At 36.6% G+C, this 19,524-nt stretch overlaps 1 protein-coding gene across 1 annotated transcript in view; it reads left to right on the forward strand.

Moving 5' to 3' along the window:
- DIAPH3 (diaphanous related formin 3) overlaps positions 1–19,524 on the forward strand; it is a gene marked incomplete at its 3' end in the record, with an annotated part of 415,912 nt that overhangs the window by 144,951 nt on the left and 251,437 nt on the right. The window contains 2 exon segments of the mRNA XM_007450220.1: positions 15,721–15,795; positions 15,878–15,947. Of these exon segments, the coding sequence (XP_007450282.1) occupies positions 15,721–15,795; positions 15,878–15,947 (145 nt within the window).

Raw genomic sequence — 19,524 nt, forward strand, 5'->3', positions numbered from 1 at the left:
CGCAAAAAAAAAAAAAAAACAAAAACAATGATTCTATAAATGGAAAGAGTAAAGGGAGAGCTGTCATAACAATATACTACAGACTGGATGACTTAAACAACAGAAATTTATTTTCTCACAGTTCTGGAGGCTTGAGACCCTGAGATCAAGGTGCCAGCAGGGTTGGTTTCTTCTGAGGCCTCTTTCCTAGACGTGTAGACAGCCACTGTCTTACTGTGTCCACACTTGGCCTTTTCTTTGCATCCCTGGTGTCTCCTGCTCTTGTAAGGACACTCGTCATACTGGATCAGGGCCCTACTCTTATGACCTCAGTTAAGCTTAATTAACACTTTAAAGGCCGTACCTACAAATATAGTCACATTGTGGGTTTGGGTTTCGACATATGAATTTTGAGGAACACTTTTCAGTCTGTAACAGGAGGGAAAATTTCTATAATTCACTCAAACTTGTGAAATGGTGACACCAATAAACTGTGACGTATTTTGACATAATATCTAGAACAAACACTGAATAGGCCATACAAAGAGATATACATAAAAAACACATTAGGTAAATCAAAATGGAATTCTAAAACATGTTGAAGTAAACCATGGGAAGTCAGGAAAAAGAAGATAAAGTGAACAAACAAAAACCAAAAAAAAAAATGGTTGACTGAAACCTTAACATATCAATAATTACATTAGCTGTAAAATGGTTATATGCTAATTAAAGGAGATTTGCAGACTGGATTAAAAATATCACTAGTTATATATTTTCTATTAGAAATTTACTTCAAATATATTGATATAGGCAAATGGAAAGTAAAAGCATAATAGACATATATACAAATGTTAATCTAAAGAAAGCAGTTGTGGCTATTTTTAATATAATTTAGACCTCAGAGTAAGGAAGTAAAAGAGATTGATTCTATATAATAAGAGTCAAACCACCAAAAGCTCAATCCTAAACGTGTATGTGTCAAATCACAGATATGCAAAACACATGAAACAAATAATAGACCTGAAAGGAAAAATAGATAAATCCACAATTAGATATGGAGACTTAACAACTAAGTCAACAATTGATACAACATGTGGACAGAAAATCACTAAGGGTATAAAAAATTCAACACCACCATCAAGCAAAAGTATATATTTATAGAAGACTCCATCCAATGATAAAAGAATACACATTCTTTTCTTATTACCACAGAACATATACCGAGACAGACCATATCCTGGGCTACAGAGCAAACCTCATCAAATTTAAAAGAATTGAAATCATACTAAATGTGTTCTCTCACCAAAATGGACTCAAACTAGAAATTACTAACAGATAACAGGAAGACTTCTGAACATTTAGAAAGTAAACAACACACTTCTATATAGTCCTTGGGTCAAAGAAAAAGTCTCGAAAGAAATAAAAAATATACCAAACATAATGAAAATGAGAATACCACATTTCAAAATTCGTGGGACACATCTAAAGCAGTACTATAGCACTAAACACATACATTAGAAAAGAGGAAAAGGCTCACATTAGTAATTTCAGTTATCACCTTAAGAATCTAAAAAAAATAGGGAATTCCCTGGCGGTCCAGTGGTTAGGACTCCGTGCTCTCACTGCCAAGGCCTTGGATTCAATCCCTGGTCAGGGAACTAAGATCCCGCAAGCTGTGTGGTGCCGCCAAAAGAAAGAATCGTAAAAAAAAAGAAAAGCAAGTAAGCCCAAAACAAGCAGAAGGAGGGAAATAATAAACAGCAGAAATCAATTAAATTGAAACCAGAAAAACAATAGAGTAAATCAGTGAAACAAGAAGCTGGCTCTTTGGAGAGATTAATAAAATTGACAAGCCTTTGTTAATATTGATGAGGAAAAAAAGAGAAGACACAAATTACCAATATCAGGAATGAAAACAGAGAATATCACTATAGACCCTACATCAAGAGGGTAATAAGGGAATGCTACAAACAACTGTAAACACACAAAATTGACAACTTAGATGAAAAAGACCAATTCTTTGAAAAGCATAAAGTACTACAACATTCCCAGTATGAGATAGAAAATTTGAATAGTCCTCTGTTAAGGAAATTGAATTACTAATTTGAAACTCCTTGAAAGATCAAGTACAGATGATTTCACGAGAGAATTTTACCAAATATTTGAAGAAAAATAATATCAATTCTACACACTCTCTTCCAGAAAATACAAGAGCAGGGAACAGTTTGCAATTTATGAAGCTTGTACGGATAGCAAAACCAGACAAAAACAATAACAAGACAAAACAAAAACAAACCTGAAACCTCCACCTTTACAGAGCAATGTCCATCATGAATATAGACACAAAAATCCTTATTGTAATATACTATATGGACGAAGCTGGAGAACAGTTGCCTGATCATATCAATTGATGCAGACAAAGCATTTGATAAAACTTAACCCCTATTTCATGATAAAAACTGTCATAAAAATAAGAATAGATGTTATGGATTGGATTGTGTTCCCCAGAAAGATATGTTTAAGTCCTAACTTGCACCTTAGAAATGTGACTTTATTGCAGATTAATTAAGATGGGATCATGGGGAGTAGAATGGACTCTTAATCTGATATAACAGGTGTCCTTATAAGAAGAAAAGAGACATTGGGAGCACACAACGTGATGACAGAGGTATGGGAATCCTAGATTAACAGCTACCACCAGAAGCTAAGAGGAGGCAAAGGTTTCTAGCCATAGCCTCAGTGGTAGCCTGATTCTACTGACAATTTAATTTTGAACTTCCAGCCTCCAGAGCTATGAGAATAAGTTTGTTGTTTTAAGTCACCCACTGTGTGATACTTTGTTATAGCAATCCTAGGAAACTAATACAGAGGGGTACTTTAACTTGATAACATGAATCTACAAAAATCCTGTAGCTGCTATTGTATATAGTGGTGAAATATTGAATGCTTTTCCCCTCTGACTGGGAACAAAGCAGGGACTTTCCCTCTTAACACTCTTAACACAGTGCTAGAAGTTCTCGCCAGAGCAATGAGGCCACAATGAACTAAAACGCATATGAATCAGAAAGGAAGAAATAAAACTGTCCCTATTTACAGGTGACAGTTGTTTACACAGAAAAGTTCAAAGAACTTTTTGAAGTAGAACTAATCACTGAGTTCAGCAAGATTTCAGGATTCAGGATAAACAAAAATCAATTGTGTTTCACAAGAGGAAATGTTTTAGAGCTCTGTTGTACAACAGTGGGAATGCAGTTGACAGTACTGTACTGAACACTTAAATATTCAGAGGGTAAATTTATATTATATGTTTTTTACCTGAACAAAATGATCAATTGTATTTCTATATTCTAGCAATGACTTTTGGAAAACAACACTATTTACCACTGCTCCAAAACAAACAAACAAAATACTCTGGTGTAAGTCTAAACAGATTCTATACAGGACTTTTATGCTGAAAACTACAAAATCATGGTGAAGGAAATCAAAGAAGGTCTTAATAAATGGAGACATATTGTATGTTCAAGAATGAGGAGACTCAACCCTGTTTGCTTGATCATTTGGGTTATTAGCAGAATTCAATTCCCTGCATTTGTGAGACTGGCATCCCTGTTTCCTTGCTAGCTGTCAGTTTAGGGTTGTCTCAGCTTTTTAGACTCCACCCACATTGCTTGGTTCATATTCCCCTTCCTCCATCTTTAAAGCCTGTAAAGGCAGGTTGAGTCCATCTCATGCTTTGAATCTCTTCTTTCTTCCATTTCATCTCTCTAACCCACCTGGGAAAGGGTCTCAGCTTTAATGAATTATGTAATTAGATTTGGTCCATCTGGATAATCTAGAGTAATCTCCCTATTTTAAAATCATCTGGTAGCAACCTTAATTCTGTTTTTAATTCCCCCTTTGCTATGTAGGGTATTCATAGGTTCTGATGTTGGGACATGGCCATCTTTGAGGGGTAGGGGTGGGATTACTCTGTCTACCACGTATGCCTAACCCTGTAGTGGCTTCTTATTGCCCATGGCATTGTTCAGTCATCCCTTGGTATCTGTGGGGGATCAGTACCAAAATCTGAGGGTGCTCAAGTTCCTTACATAAAATAGTATAGTATTTGCATATAACCTATGTACATTCTCCTGTATACTTTAAATCATCTCTAGATTACTTATAATACCTAATAATGTAAAGGCTAGGCAAATATTTGTAAATACAACAGAAATGCTATGTAAATAGTTGCTGGTGTGTGGCCAGTTCAACTTTTGCCTTTTGAACTTTTTGGAATTTTCTTTTTTTCAAATGTTTTCGATCTGCAATTTCTTGATCCCATGGATATGGAGTGCTGACTGTACATAGGTTTTTCACAAGCTCCTTCCTACCTGTTTGGTTTTTTATCTCAGATACAGCCACTTGTGCTTAGCACAGGCCATGCCTTTCATATTTAATGTTTTTGCATGTATTCCCTCTGGCTTAGCGACTTCTCTTTCTTTCTGTGACTTATCCATCAAGACTCAGGGCAGACATCAGCTGCTTTGTTCCCAGGAGAGGTAGATGCTGCACCTTCTTTCTGTTCCCTTACCACCATGATTATAGCATGTCTTACATTATGGAAATAATTTTGCTCGACATTTGTTTCAACCAGTAGTCTGTGAATTTTTTCAAGGGCAGAGAACATGTTTTATTCAACTTTGTATTTCTCATCCCTAGTGCAGTATCGAGCACACAGTGCACCCCTACTAAAGGCTGACTGACTTAGTTAATGAGCATTTGTTTTAGTAGTGGTGAAACATCATCCTTTGAGCAGCAGTCAGTCAAGTCCTAAAGTGTGATGTAGGACAGGGACTCAGATTTATCCTTCTTGGTTAAGTATGTATAAGTACCAGTTCTAGAATCAGAACTGATGTTTCTGGCATGAAAATTGAAACAGTGTCAGTGATGTTGCGTGGAATGAATGCGTCATCACTTGGTGCCTTTATCTAAATATATAAAGTTAAGGTCATGAGCCAGGGCATGCATCGGCAGACTTAGTGCTATTTCTAAGCGACCTTAACTTCTCTCTGTGTCCCTTTCCTTATACAGTTGACCCTTGAACAACATAGGTTTGAAGTACATGGGTCCACTTATAAGCAGATTTCTTTCAATTGTAGATACTACTATACTACACAATCTGAGGTTGGTTGAATCTGAGGATGCTGAACCCTGGATATCGAGGTACTGCAGATACAGATGTGGAGGGCTTACTATAAGTTATACACCGATTTTTGACTAAATGGAGGGTCAGTGGCCTTAAGCCCTGTGTTGTTCAAGGGTCAACTGTATATAAAAGTGGAAGGAGTTTCACTTTCATTCCAAAACTATTTTAGTGCTTAATATGTGCTAGGTGCTGGGATTTAAAGACAAATAAGAAATAGTCCCTGTCCTGCAGGTGTATGTAACAGGTGAGGTTGCCCTTATGATCTGGTGGGTTTATTCCAACTCTGGCAATCCATGATGCATTTGTCTTTCTCTTCCTTAGAGCACACTTGGGAAGAGAGGTAATAACTTTAACTTTAGTCTATGGGAAACATATAGATGGTGATTTGTTCCTTTGGCCAGGAAGTAAATTTGAGACCTGATTACCATTTCTGCTTTATGAGGTGACTGTATTTGCTTCACAAACCCAAAATTACACTGTAAACCACTCTGCACTTTTGATTTCATCCTCTGTCTCTGGAAGCAATAACAATTTCCAATCCTAAGCTGCTTTGAACATTTGAAGGTGGTTTGAACATTTAATCCTAGAGACCAGTTGCCCCTCTCGCTCTTTTTATTTCTTTTGTCACCTTTTCACCTCTTTTTTTCTCCTACATTGAGACCCCTACTAGGAAGTGCTAAATGGTAATACACTTAGAAGTTTTTCTTGAAGCAATTAAAAGAGAAGAGTTTGGTATTTCCAGTTATGGAAATTTTTTTTTTAAACATCTTTATCGGAGTATAATTGCTTTACACTGGTGTGTTAGTTTCTGCTGTATAACAAAGTGAATCAGCTATACATATACATATATCCCCATATCCACTCCCTCTTGCGTCTCCCTCCCACCCTCCCTATCCCACCTTTCTAGGGGGTCACAAAGCACCAAGCTGATCTCCCTGTGCGATGCAGGTGCTTCCCACTAGCTATCTGTTTTACATTTGGTAGTTTATATATGTCAGTGCTGCTCTCTCACTTCCTCCCAGCTTACCCTTCTCCCTCCCCGTGTCCTCATGTCCATCCTCTATGTCTGCATCTTTATTCCTGTGCTGCCCCTAGGTTCGTCAGAACCATTTTTTTTTTTTTTTAGATTCCATATATATGTGTTAGAATGTTGTATTTGATCTTCTCTTTCTGACTTACTTCACTCCGTATGACGGGCTCTAGGTCCCTCCACCTCACTACAAATAACTCAATTTCATTTCTTTTTATGGCTGAGTAGTATTCCATTGTATATATGTGCCACATCTTCTTTATCCATTCGTCTGTTGATAGACACTTAGGTTGCTTCCGTGTCCTGGCTATTGTAAATAGTGCTGCAGTGAACATTGGCATGCATGTGTCTTTTTGAATTATGGTTTTCTCAGGGTATATGCCCAGTAGTGGGATTGGTGGGTCATATGGTAGTTCTATTTCTAGTTTATTAAGGAACCTCCATACTGTTCTCCATAGTGGCAATATCAATTTACATTCCCACCAACAGTGCAAGAAGGTTCCCTTTTCTCCACACCCTCTCCAGCATTTATTGTTTGTATATTGTTTTACGATGGCCATTCTTACTGGTGTGAGGTGATACTTCATTGTAGTTTTGATTTGCATTTCTCTAATGATTAGTGATGTTGAGCATTCTTTCACGTGTTTGTTGGCAATCTGTATATCTTTTTTGGAGAAATGTCTATTTAGATCTTCTGCCCATTTTTGGATTGGGTTGTTTGCTTTTTTGATATTGAGCTGCATGAGCTGCTTATATATTTTGGAGATTAATCCTTTGTCAGTTGCTTCTTTTGCAAATATTTTCTCCCATTCTGAGGGTTGTCTTTTCGTTTTGTTTATGGTTTCTTTGGCTGTGCAAAAGCTTTTAAGTTTCATTAGGTCCCATTTGTTTATTTTTGTTTTTATTTCCATTTCTCTAGGAGGTGGGTGAAAAAGGATCTTGCTGTGATTTATGTCAAAGAGTGTTCCTCCTAACTTTTTCTCTAAAGAGTTTGACAGTGTCTGGCCTTACATTTAGGTCTTTAATCCATTTTGAGTTTATTTCTGTGTATGGTGTTACAAAATGTTCTAATTTTATTCTTTTATATGTAGCTGTCCAGTTTTCCCAGCACCACTTATTAAAGGGGCTGTCTTTTCTGCATTGTATTTTGCTGCCTCCTTTGTCAAAGATAAGGTGACCATATATGTATGGGTTTATTTCTGGGCTTTCTACCCTGTTCCATTGAGCTATATTTCTGTTTTTGTGCCAGTACCATACTGTCTTGATTACTGTAGCTTTGTAGTATAGTCTGAATTCAGGGAGCCTGATTCCTCCAGCTCTGTTTTTCTTTCTCAAGATTGCTTTGGCTATTCGGGGTCTTTTGTGTTTCCATACAAATTTTGAAATATTTTGTTCTAGTTCTGTGAAAAATGCCATTTGTATTTTGATAGGGATTGCATTGAATCTGTAGATTGCTTTGGGTATTATAGTCATTTTCACAATGTTGATTCTTCCAATCCAACAATATGGCATATCTCTCCATCTGTTTATATTGTGTTTGGTTTCATTCATCAGTGTCTTATAGTTTTCTGCATACAGGTCTTTTTTCTCCTTAGGTAGGTTTATTCCTTGGTATTTTTTCTTTTTGTTGCAATGGTAAATGGCAGTGTTTCCTTAATTTCTTTTCAGATTTTTTCCTCATTAGTATATAGGAATGCAAGAGATTTCTGTGCATTAATTTTTTATCCTGCTACTTTACTAGATTCATTGATTAGCTCTAGTAGTTTCCTGGTAGCATCTTTAGGATTCTCTATGTACAGTATCATGTCATCTTCAAACAGTGACAGTTTTAGTTCTTCTTTTCCAATTTGGATTCCTTTTATTTCTTTTTCTTCTCTGATTGCTGTGACCAAAACTTCCAAAACTATGTTGAATAATAGTGGTGAGAGTGGGCATCCTTGTCTTGTTCCTGATGTTAGAGGAAACGGTTTCAGTTTTTCACCATTGCGAATGATGTTTTCTGTGGGTTTGCCATATATGGCCTTTATTATGTCGAAGTAAGTTCCCTCTATGCCTACTTTCTGGAGAGTTTTTATCATAAATGGGTGTTGAATTTCGTCAAGAGCTTTTTGTGCATCTATTGAGATTATTGTATGGTTTTTATCCTTCAGTTTGTTAATACGGTGTATCACATTGATAGATTTGCGTATATTGTAGAATCCTCTCATCCGTGTGATAAACCCCACTTGGTCAATGGTGTATGATCTTTTTAATGTGCTGTTGGATTCTGTTTGCTAGTATTTTGTTGAGGATTTTCGCATCTATGTTCAGCAGTGATATTGGTTTTTAGTTTTCCTTTTTTGTGACACCTTTGTCTGGTTTTGGTATCAGGGTGATGGTGGCCTCGTAGAATGGTTTTGGGAGTGTTCCTCCCTCTGCTATATTTTGGAAGAGTTTAAGTAGGATAGCTGTTAGCTCTTCTCTAAAAGTTTGATAGAATTTGCCTGTGAAGGCATCTGGTCCTGGGCTTTTGTTTGTTGGAAGATTTTTTTAAAAAATAAATTTATTTATTTTATTTATTTATTTTTGGCTGTTTTGGGTCTTTCATGCTGCCTGCAGGCTTCTCGCTGCGGTGGCTTCTCTTGCTGTGGGGTATGGGTTCTAGGTGCGTTGGCTCAGTAGTTGTGGCTGACGGGCTCTAGAGCATAGGCTTAGTAGTTATGGCACACGAGCTTAGTTGCTCCGTGGCATGTGGGATCTTCCCGGACCAGGGATCGAACCTGTGTCCCCTGCATTGGCAGGCGGCTTCTCACCCAGTGCGCCACCAGCGAAGCCCTGTTGGAAAAATTTTAATCACAGTTTCATTTTCATTACTTGTGATTGGTCTGTCCATATTTTCCATTTCTTCCTGGTTCCGTTTTGGAAGGTTGTGCTTTGCTAAGAATTTGTCCGTTTCTTCCAGGTTGTCCATTCTATTGGCATATAGTTGCTTGTAGTAATCTCTCATGATCCTTTGTATTTGTGCAGTGTCAGTTGTTACTTCTCTCTTTTCATTTCTAATTCTGTTGACTTGAGTCTTCTCCCTTTTTTTCTTGATGAGTCTGGCTAGTGGCTTATCAATTTTGTTTTTCTTCCCAAAGAACCAGCTTTTAGTTTTATTGATCTTTGCTATTGTGTTCTTCATTTCTTTTTCATTTATTTCTGATCTGATCTTTATGATTTCTTTCCTTCTGCTAACTTTGGGGTTTTTTGTTTCTTCTTTCTCTAATTGCTTTAGGTTTAAGGTTAGGTTGTTTATTTGTTTCTAGGTATTTTTTAATGTCCTCTTTGATTTCTTCAGTGATCTCTTGGTTATTTAGTATTGTATTGTTTACCCTCCATGTGTTTATTTTTTTTTACAGTTTTTTTCCCTGTAATTGATATCCAGTCTTACAGAGTTGTGGTGGGAAAAGACACTTGATATGATGTCAGTTTTCTTAAATTTACCAAGGCTTGATCTGTGACCAAAGATATGATCTATCCTGGAGAATATTCCATGAGCACTTGAGAGGAAAGTGTATTCTGTTTTTTTTGGGTGGAATGTCCTATAAATATCAGTTAAGTCCATCTTGTTTAATGTGTCTTTTAAAGGTTGTGTTTCCTTATCTATTTTCATTTTGAATGATGTGTCCATTGGTGAAATGGGGTGTTAAAGTCCCCTAGTATTATTGTGTTACTGTCAATTTCCCCTTTTTTGGCTGTCAACATTTGCCTTATGTATTGAGGTGCTCCTATGTTGGGTGCATAAATATTTACAATTGTTATATCTCCTTGGATTGATCCCTTGATCATTATGTAGTGTCCTTCTTTGTCTCTTGTAATAATGTTTATTTTAAAGTCTATTTTGTCTGATATGAGAATTGCTACTCCAACTTTCTTTTGATTTCCATTTCATGGAATATCTTTTTCCATCGTCTTACTTTCAGTCTGTATGTGTCCCTAGGTCTGAAGTGGGACTCTTGTAGACAGCATATATATGGGTCTTGTTTTTGCGTTCATTCAGCCAGTCTATATCTTTTGGTTGGGACATTTACTCCATTTACATTTAAGGTAATTATTGATATGTATGTTCCTATTACCACTTTCTTAATTGTTTTGGGTTTGTTTTTGTAGGTCTTTTCCTTTTTTTGTTCTTACTGCCTAGAGAAGTTCCTTTAGCATTTGTTGTAAAGCTGGTTTGGTGGTGCTGAATATGCTTAGCTTTTGCTTGTCTGTAAATGTTTTAATTTCTCTGTCGAATCTGAATGAGATCCTTGCTGGGTAGAGTAATCTTGGTTGTAGGTTTTTCCCTTTCATCACTTTAAATATGTCCTGCCACTCCCTTCTGGCTTGCAGAGTTTCTGCTGAAAGATCAGTTGTTAACCTTAAACCTTATGGGGATTCCCTTGTATGTTATTTGTTGCTTTTCCCTTGCTGCTTTTAATATTTTTTCTTTGTATTTAATTTTTGACAGTTCAATTAATATGTGTCTTTGCGTGTTACTCCTTGGAATTATCCTGTGTGGGACTCTCTGCACTTCCTGGACTTGACTATTTCCTTTCCCACGTTAGGGAAGTTTTCACCTATAATCTCTTCAAATATTTCTCAGACCCTTTCTTTTTGTCTTCTTCTTCTTGGACCCCTATAATTCGAATGTTGGTGCGTTTAATGTTGTCCCAGAAGTCTCTGAGACTGCCCTCAATTCTTTTCATTCTTATTTCTTTATTCTGCTCTGTGGTAGTTATTTCCACTATTGTATCTTCCACTTTGCTTATCCATTTTTTTCTGCCTCAGTTATTCTTCTATTGGTTCCTTCTAGAGAATTTTTAATTTCACTTGTTATGTCGTTCATCACTGTTTGCTCTTTAGTTCTTCTACGTCCTCGTTAAGTGTTTCTTGTGTTTTCTCCATTCTATTTCCAACATTTTGGATCATCTTTACTGTCCTTACTCTGAATTCCTTTTCAGGTAGACTGCCTATTTCCTCTTCATTTCTTTGTTCTGGTGGGTTTTTTATTTTGCTCCTTCATCTGCTGCATATTTCTCTGTCTTCCCATTTTGCTTAACTTATTGTGTTTGGGGTCTCCTTTTTGCAGGCTGCAGGTTCGTAGTTCCCGTTGCTTTTGGTGTCTGCCCCCAGTGGGTAAGGTTGGTTCAGTGGCTTGTGTAGGCTTCCTGGTGGAGGGGACTGGTGCCTGTGTTCTGGTGGGTGTGACTGCATCTTGTCTTTCTGGTGGGCAGGGCTGTGTCACATGGTGTGTTTTGTGATGTCTGTTAACTTATTATGATTTTAGGGAGCCCCTCTGCCTAAAGGGTTGTCTTCCTGTCTTGGTAGTTGTTTGTCTTGGGGCGTCCAGCACTGGCACTTGCTGGCCATTGGGTGGAGTTGGGTCTTAGGTCTCTGGCAGAGCTCTCACCGATTGATATTACATCGGGCCAGGAGGTCTCTGGTGGTCCAGTGTCCTGAGCTCCACTATCCTATCTCAGAGACTCATGCCTCACACCAGGCTGGAGCACCAAGACCCTGTCAGTCACATGGCCAGGTACGTGGGGGTTTTCTTACCCTTTGGGACGTTTGAGGTCCTCTGCCAACATTCAGTAGGTGTTCTGTAGGAGTTGTTCCACACATAGATGTATTTTTCATGTACTTGTGGGGAGGAAGGTGGTCTCCACGTCTTACTTCTCCACCATTTTGAAGGTCCACCCTAGCAGTAGTTTCTTAAAGGATAGTTCCATTGTGAAATCTCTAGAGAATACAAGTTGCTCACAAACCACAGGATTAACATCTGAATGTCCTCTCTGTGATCACCCTCTCTGAGGAATGGGGATGGTAGGCATCCCTCTCTCTTCAAAAAAGAGGGCTTCTAATAGTAGCTGCTGTCTGGTTAAGGTGTCTGAGAGAGTTGTTGTCAGTTTTCATTTCTCAGATTCGTCCTTGATGGAATCAAGACATAAAGTTTCCTTCTAATTTGCTGCAACATTCTTCCAAAGTCAACACTTTCTGCCGATCCTCTTCCTGTGAAAGAAGTTGTGTCTGATGTACTGCACCCATATCGTTGAGCTCTGTATCTCGATCTTTCAGTTCTCCAGTGAGCAGCTGCAGCTCTTTTCCGTTGTTTCTCAATAGTGGAAATCTCACCTTCTTCCGTTATGGAATTTTAAGAGGTAGATTTTGTGTTAAATTAGTACTTAGCACATTCCTTTCTGCTGTTTTAAAGCGTTTTTTTTTTTTTTCCATTACACATGTCATACTAATCTCTGTCATTTCTGTTCACAAATAACAAAAACATTTGCCCAGTGCTTATTCATCCATGAATGCAGGTGTTTTAGTTAAACCACATAATGCCCTATGGCACTATGCTGTCAGGCACAGAATAAATAGCACAGATTTTGTTTCCTGAATATTGATCATTTATAGATCAGTTGATAATTTTTTTCCAGGTTGCTTCTTACATTGATGATGAGAAATTTTTCACTTCTGTAGAAAGCTATCGATTTTAATAAACCTCTGTCAGCACTGCAGACCTGCCTACTCAATATCACTTTTTTATCTTGAACATCTTTTCCAGAAGAGATAGGAAGTGATATTTGCTCCTATTCTTAAAAATAACATTGCTGAAAATAATAGGGGTAAGGGCAAGGGTTTTGAGAGAATGGGTTTGTGAATGATAACTTGTTAATACAAGAATATGTTGGCCTTGCAAATTTTTAAGAAAAACATGGAAACTTTTTATGCACATTTAGTTTGTATTATAATATTACCTTTTCAGTAAGTATTTTCATCAGCTTTCTTTTTATGTTTACATATTAGTGTTTCTTTTGTTATCAAGCATCTTATCTTCCTTTCCCTGCACGCTGTCTGACTTTCCTTGTTATTGATATGTTTTATGATGTAAAGTATAGTCTGGCTTTCAGAAGGCTGTTGCCAATCTGTCTGATTTTATCATTGTCAAGAAATTAATTCCCACTGTGAGTTAAAAGGTTGTAGTGTAAAGTAATTGGGTATAATGCTTCTTTACATTCAACCTTAGTAAGTTTCTTTTATAGAGAATTAGTTCATATGTAATATGCATGAGTGGGCATAAGTTTTACTTTAATGACTCATGTTCTGCATTGTAGAAGAGAGTTATTTAGTGGGTCCAGAAATAGTTGATTTGAGAAATTCTGTGGGTCCCAGTATTCTATAGTTAAATATTTGTTATAATAGGGTGATAAATCTTCAAAATAGCTGTGTTCTATTATTTATTACTCAGACTTGATTTACCTGGATTGATATGCTTCCTGAATTTTATAGTGGGCTCCAACATGAGCATATCATGTGCAAGAAAATCTTTTTGTTACATTAACATAATTTTAAAATACTTTGTATATTTTGTTATAAGGCAGTTTTAGGAATAGTAACTTTATTCTGTATGATGATTGAAGGTGATAGCAGTATGAAGAATCCTAAACCATTTATATTAGCTTTACGATATCTTTATGGATTTACTTTTGAATATAGAGATTGTTGAGAAACACTTTAAAGAAAATACTGAAATCTTACTGTGAGGTACTGAGACAGGAGGGTCTGATGAACAGTCTGTCCACACATCTCAGTTCCAGCCCAAGCAAAACGTTCAAATTACTCCTTGCATGTTTGATTTCAAGCTTCCCTGTTGCAAGTGAAATAAGAATAAATACAGAATTGGATGTCAACAAGGCAAACAGTTAAGTGGGATGCTATAGGCGTTTTCATGAAATATGAAAGCAAGATTTGAAATGCCTACAAGTAATCTGTGCGATGCTGATAGTGGAGAGTAAACTAACTTTTGAAGTAGCATCCTGGTTTGAAAATACCAACTTATATTGAACTTTTTTCTTTCACCTTAGCTATAATAGTGATCTTCAGTCTTTTCTTTTACATGGAGTATCTTTCCTGTTTAAGTGCATTCTTGAATTAGTTATTCTGTGGTTTTCATAGAGAAGAGATGAGTCAAATAGTGTGAGATGAGTCTGCCAATCTAAATGGCAAATTCTTTTCTTTGTGGGGGGGTGGTTAAAATCAGAAACTGACTGTTTGTAGGTGATTAAGCCGTGTTCACAGAAGTGTACAAGTGAAGAAGAGGGAATTTTTTTTTTTTTTTAAAATCTAAATGTTCTTTTCTTTGTGGGGGGGTGGTTAAAATCAGAAACTGACTGTTTGTAGGTGATTAAGCCGTGTTCACAGAAGTGTACAGTACAAGAAGAGGGAATTTTTTTTTTTTTTTAAATTTTTGGCCACACCATGCCAGAAATGTGGGCTCTTAGTTCCACGACCAGGGATCAAACCTGCGCCCCCTGCAGTGGAAGTGCCAAGTCTTAACCACTGGACCACCAGGGAAGTCCCTGAAATTTTTAAAATAATATTTTTATTTTTCATGCAAATATATTACATTTGGTGTTTACTCTTATTTTCTAAGGAATTAATATTGTGTCTTAAGTAAGAAAATGGTATTATATCCTGGTATGTGACTTAAATTTTTTATTCTTTATAACATCCTGCTTTTGATTATTAGATGAAAGTTTGTTATTAATATTCCATTTTTCAAAGGCTACACACAGACACACATACACACATAAAATCATACATACAAACAAGTATGTATACAAGCACACATATACAAAGAAATACCCATATATATCATATTATATCTTTTTCTTTCCCCCACTTTTTGGAAGACTTATTGTTAGCATTATTTTATTTATTGTGCTAGGCTTTCCAAATCAACACTGGTTTGTCCTAAGGTAGTTTTTCTATAATCAAGGTGAGCTGTTGTCTATTGGCACTGCTATCCTAATTACATACATACTTTGATTATATTAATGGGTTTAATGGAATAGAGGTGGTTGGGTCAAGATGAAAATATTTATTTAAAAATAATGATAAAGCTCCTTTTAAAAATACAACTGAACTTTGAAATTTAAGAAATTGTTAACATTCATAAAGATGTATTTTAGTGGTTTGGAAAATTCTCCTAGAACATGCTTTTACAATATTTTGACTAATTTTTTCAGTAATCTTTTTCTTTATGTAAACCGGAATCTTTTCTCTTTAAATATTGTTCCCTTGCCCAATTTCTGCTCTTTGGAATTGTCCAGAGTGAGGCTTATCCAGTGGTGCGCTGTTAAATGTTTAACAGCCAGCTCTGGGTGAGGGGATACTCTGATTGGCAGCATTTGCTGATTTCTGTAGTGTCAGTACTTCCAACATGGCAGGTTTTAAGCTACTAACATGATGTCAATGGACATGGGGCATGGAAGAGCTGGGCACACTCAGCTCTCACAAGCCAAGTGCAAGCTGGGTTCAGCACATCACTGGCTTATCACATCATCTCTCCTTTTTTCACAAAGATTATGAATCATGAATGATTTTACACATAGTGTTATTCTTTTATTGTATTTATGACTAGAATATAACAAGTACAAAATATTTGTGAGTATATTGCATTATTGTGATATTCCAAACTAGAATACTGACTTAATATATGACTACCCTTTCTTCTGTTTTTCAGTTGGGTGGAGAGCTTTGGACATGAGGGGCTTGGATTATTACTGGACATTTTGGAAAAGCTGATTAGTGGCAAAATGTAAGTGTTGCTAATCATTATTTCTAATTAAGCTACATTTGCATGTCCAGTGATGATTCCAACATTGATATCTTTTATGCAGACAAGAAAAAATTATAAAGAAGAATCAGCACAAAGTCATACAGTGTCTAAAGGCCTTGATGAACACCCAGGTATGTACATAGGTAATTGTAGTTGTTCTTTATCAGTTCTTACAGAAATTCTTCTGAAAGAAGAGTTCTGTAATATAGAATTTGCAGTAAAGTGATGCATTGCTTTGATAAGCTCTTCAGTATATAATGGAAAAAATATTGAAGTATTGATTTCTAGTTTTCTATCAAATCAACTGTCTCGCAACAGGAGAAACTTGGGGATGAATAGATCCTCTTCTGGTGCTTAACCCTTCATGCGCAGATTAATTTTCTTTTCCTCCTGTCCTTCCTCCCTACCTCTCTACCTCCCTGTCTGTCCTCTGTTTTGTTCCCTTCTCTTTCTCCCTTCCCTCTTCTCTTTTAATTTTCAGAAGTATAGCATGAATCAGCTTTGAAATCATACACGATTATTAAATGTGGTCTGCAGTAATACTTATTACCAAAGAATTAAGTTGGAAAGACTTCGTTTTTATAGTCTAGAGATTTAAATTTTTAATGAAATTAATGGGAACAGATATGAACAGGTCCCAGAGGTGGAGGAGCAATGATGCTTAATGCAAGTACAGTTGACCCTTGAGCAATATGTGTTTGAACTGCACTGGTTCACTTATATGTGGATTTTTAAAAATAAATACATATTTGTACTATAAGTGTATTATTTCTTCCTTCTGCTTTTTAAAAATAACCTTTTCTCTACCTTTATTGTAAGAATATAGTATATAATACATATAACATACAAAATATGTGTTAATCAACTCTGTGTTATTGGTAAGACTTCTGGTCAAGAGTAGGCTATTAGTAGTTAAGTCTTGGGGGAGTCAGAAATTATACTCGGATTTTTGACTGCATGAGGAGTTGGTGCCCCTAACCCCTGTGATGTTCAAGAGTCAACTGTAATATTGAAACCAAATATAATACGGCAGGTCTGCAGTTTGAATATTTAAAGAGGATACATTAGAAGAGAGAAATGGTTTATGCTCTGTACTGAAGCTGGGTTTATCTAACTGTGTTTCCTTTTTTTCATACTGTTAATTGCAAAATTAGCTCTATTCCATGCCATGTCTCTAGCTCTAACATCTAATCATATCTACCTCATGATGTGTGCAGTGACGATAGGTGTTTTCATTCATTAGACAGTGGGAGAGGAACTTTTATCTATGTTGGGTGATGATTTGTGTTTTATAGCAAAACTGTGTATTTCTGATTAATTTTAATTTTTAATATTTTTGCCTTATCCTCATGGTTTTTTTTTTTTTGAAGATATTGGGGGTAGGAGTTAATTAATTAATTAATTTATTTTTGCTGTGTTGGATCTTCGTTTCTGTGTGAGGGCTCTCTCCAGTTGTGGCAAGTGGGGGCCACTCTTCATCGTGGTGTGCGGGCCTCTCACTATCGCGGCTTCTCTTTTTGTGGAGCCCAGGCTCCAGACGCGCAGGCTCAGTAGTTGTGGCTCACGGGCCTAGCTGCTCCGCGGCATGTGGGATCCTCCCAGACCAGGGCTCGAACCCGTGTCCCCTGCATTAGCAGGCAGATTCTCAACCGCTGCACCACCAGGGAAGCCCTATCCTCATTTTTAAAATAAACTTTTAGAGAACTTCGTATTTAAGTACTTGTACTTAAATTATTAACATTTACATTTCTTTTTATTAAATTCAGCAAATATTTATATTTTCTAATTATTTTTTAATTGAATTATTTATGGATTTTTCATCATTTTCTGGAGTTAAGTTTTCTATTTTTAACCAATGAAATATTTTTCACCTCCCTGCTTCCTCCAATCAGATACGATTTTCAGGGAAAATATCTGATGTAGAAATCACAAGTACTTTCTGTACTGAACTCACTGTTCTGTGAGAATTCGATTTTAGATATATTATGTAACCTTTGTAGAGTATGTTTTAAGAGTGAGTGAATAAAGGAATCAAATTGCTCATAGGGAGACATCTTTTCACACTAAGTATATAACACTTGCTTTCAGGCGGGGTGGGGGGGGCTTCTAAAATAAGAATATAGAAACTGGAAATTTCACTGGTGATGGGAAGGCTAAGAGCAGCGAAAACCCAGGAACATTTTTCCAAAACAAAGGGGCACGGGGCATTTGGATCATAATTTAAATTTAAGAATGTCATGGTTAAAGTGAAGTGGTATATAGAAGATAATATTCCTCCTTGGTTTAAGACTGAATTGGAAAGGGAGTAAACTTTATGTATTTATATTCTAATTAATATAATGTGATTTATTGTTAAATAATGGATTATTTTGTTTATAGTTTATGTGGAGCTGGAATATATTCCATTTGCATTTATTACTGTCATGCTGCTATGAATAAAAAGTTACTGATACTTGGAATTATAATGTCTGAATTCTAAACATAATTATATGTGAAATTTTTTGGTAAATATTTTTTTTCCAAGGTTGGTTGATGGTTTTTCCTCTACCTTACTGTGCAGTCTTTATAAAAGTTCATTGAATGATGAAAAATATAGGCTTTAAGAGAAAAAAAATGTATGTACTAGTACCTTATTTGGTACTAGTAATTAATTATATAATTGATATTATGAGTGAATCTGATATCATTGTATGAAATTGAATTTTTTTATAATACTAAATTGAACTTTATAGTAGTGTTTAAATAGAAGAATATTTTGAATATTTATTAGGAAGAAAATAAAAGTTAAGATGAAAAGTTAAATACCTTTAAATTAAGAGGTAGTCAAAACAGGGCTTTCTTTTTGGTCAGTTAACTTTTTGTGTTAAGGTGTGTACCCCCAGCGAGGGTGCCTTTTTCCCGAAGCCAGCCCCCTCCGTACGTTATCTCTGCTGCTGGTATTAACTCAACGTGGGTAGTCATTCAGCACCAGTGTTCATGTAGGGCATCTGACACAGGGGTTTAGGGTATTCACCTTCCCCTGCCTAACACACCTTCAGTGGCCTGTAGTTCTATTAGGTAATAATAGGCCTCAAATAGAATGCAAAGGGAACCTATCACTGGTCCTCAGTTTAGAACATGTGAGTTTTCCTAAACTCTGAAGTGGATCCTTGACATTCAGTGGAGAGACAGACCTTCCAAAATTGGTCACTATCTCTCTAACCTTGTAATAGCCTTCATTTAATGCACTTTAAGTGCCAGCACTGGTAAGTTGACTATTTCTCTCACAGAGTCAACGGGTTTAGTTCTGCTTTTTTTAAATAATTGAATGAGTAATTTTATACAAGTATGCAGCAGTTCAGTCTTTAATTCTAGGTACAGTAGTGGTAATCTGGTCTCATTCCAGTCTCAAAATGAGCACCACACAATTTTCCATTAGCGAAGTCAGAGAATATTGCCAGTGATGCAGCTTTGGGATCACAGGACGCTGGTCGAAACTAGGAGATCAGAGAATGCTCCTATTCCACTCTTGACACATGGTTTAGGGTCAGAGGGCCTGACAGAGAAGGTAGGTGGTATCCCTTAGAGGAAATCAGTATGAGTTGCTTTCAATGGCTGGAGGAGCCACAGGATTTTGATTCCAGAAGGGCAGGTGCTGGCTCAGGCCAGCCCAGAGTGGGGGAAGTGAAGGAGGAAGTGCTGAAGGCAAGCTTTACTCAGTCTCAGGTT

The sequence above is a fragment of the Lipotes vexillifer genome, unplaced genomic scaffold (genome assembly GCF_000442215.2).
Source record: "Lipotes vexillifer unplaced genomic scaffold, Lipotes_vexillifer_v1.1 scaffold275, whole genome shotgun sequence".
Classification (NCBI taxonomy): domain Eukaryota; kingdom Metazoa; phylum Chordata; class Mammalia; order Artiodactyla; family Lipotidae; genus Lipotes; species Lipotes vexillifer.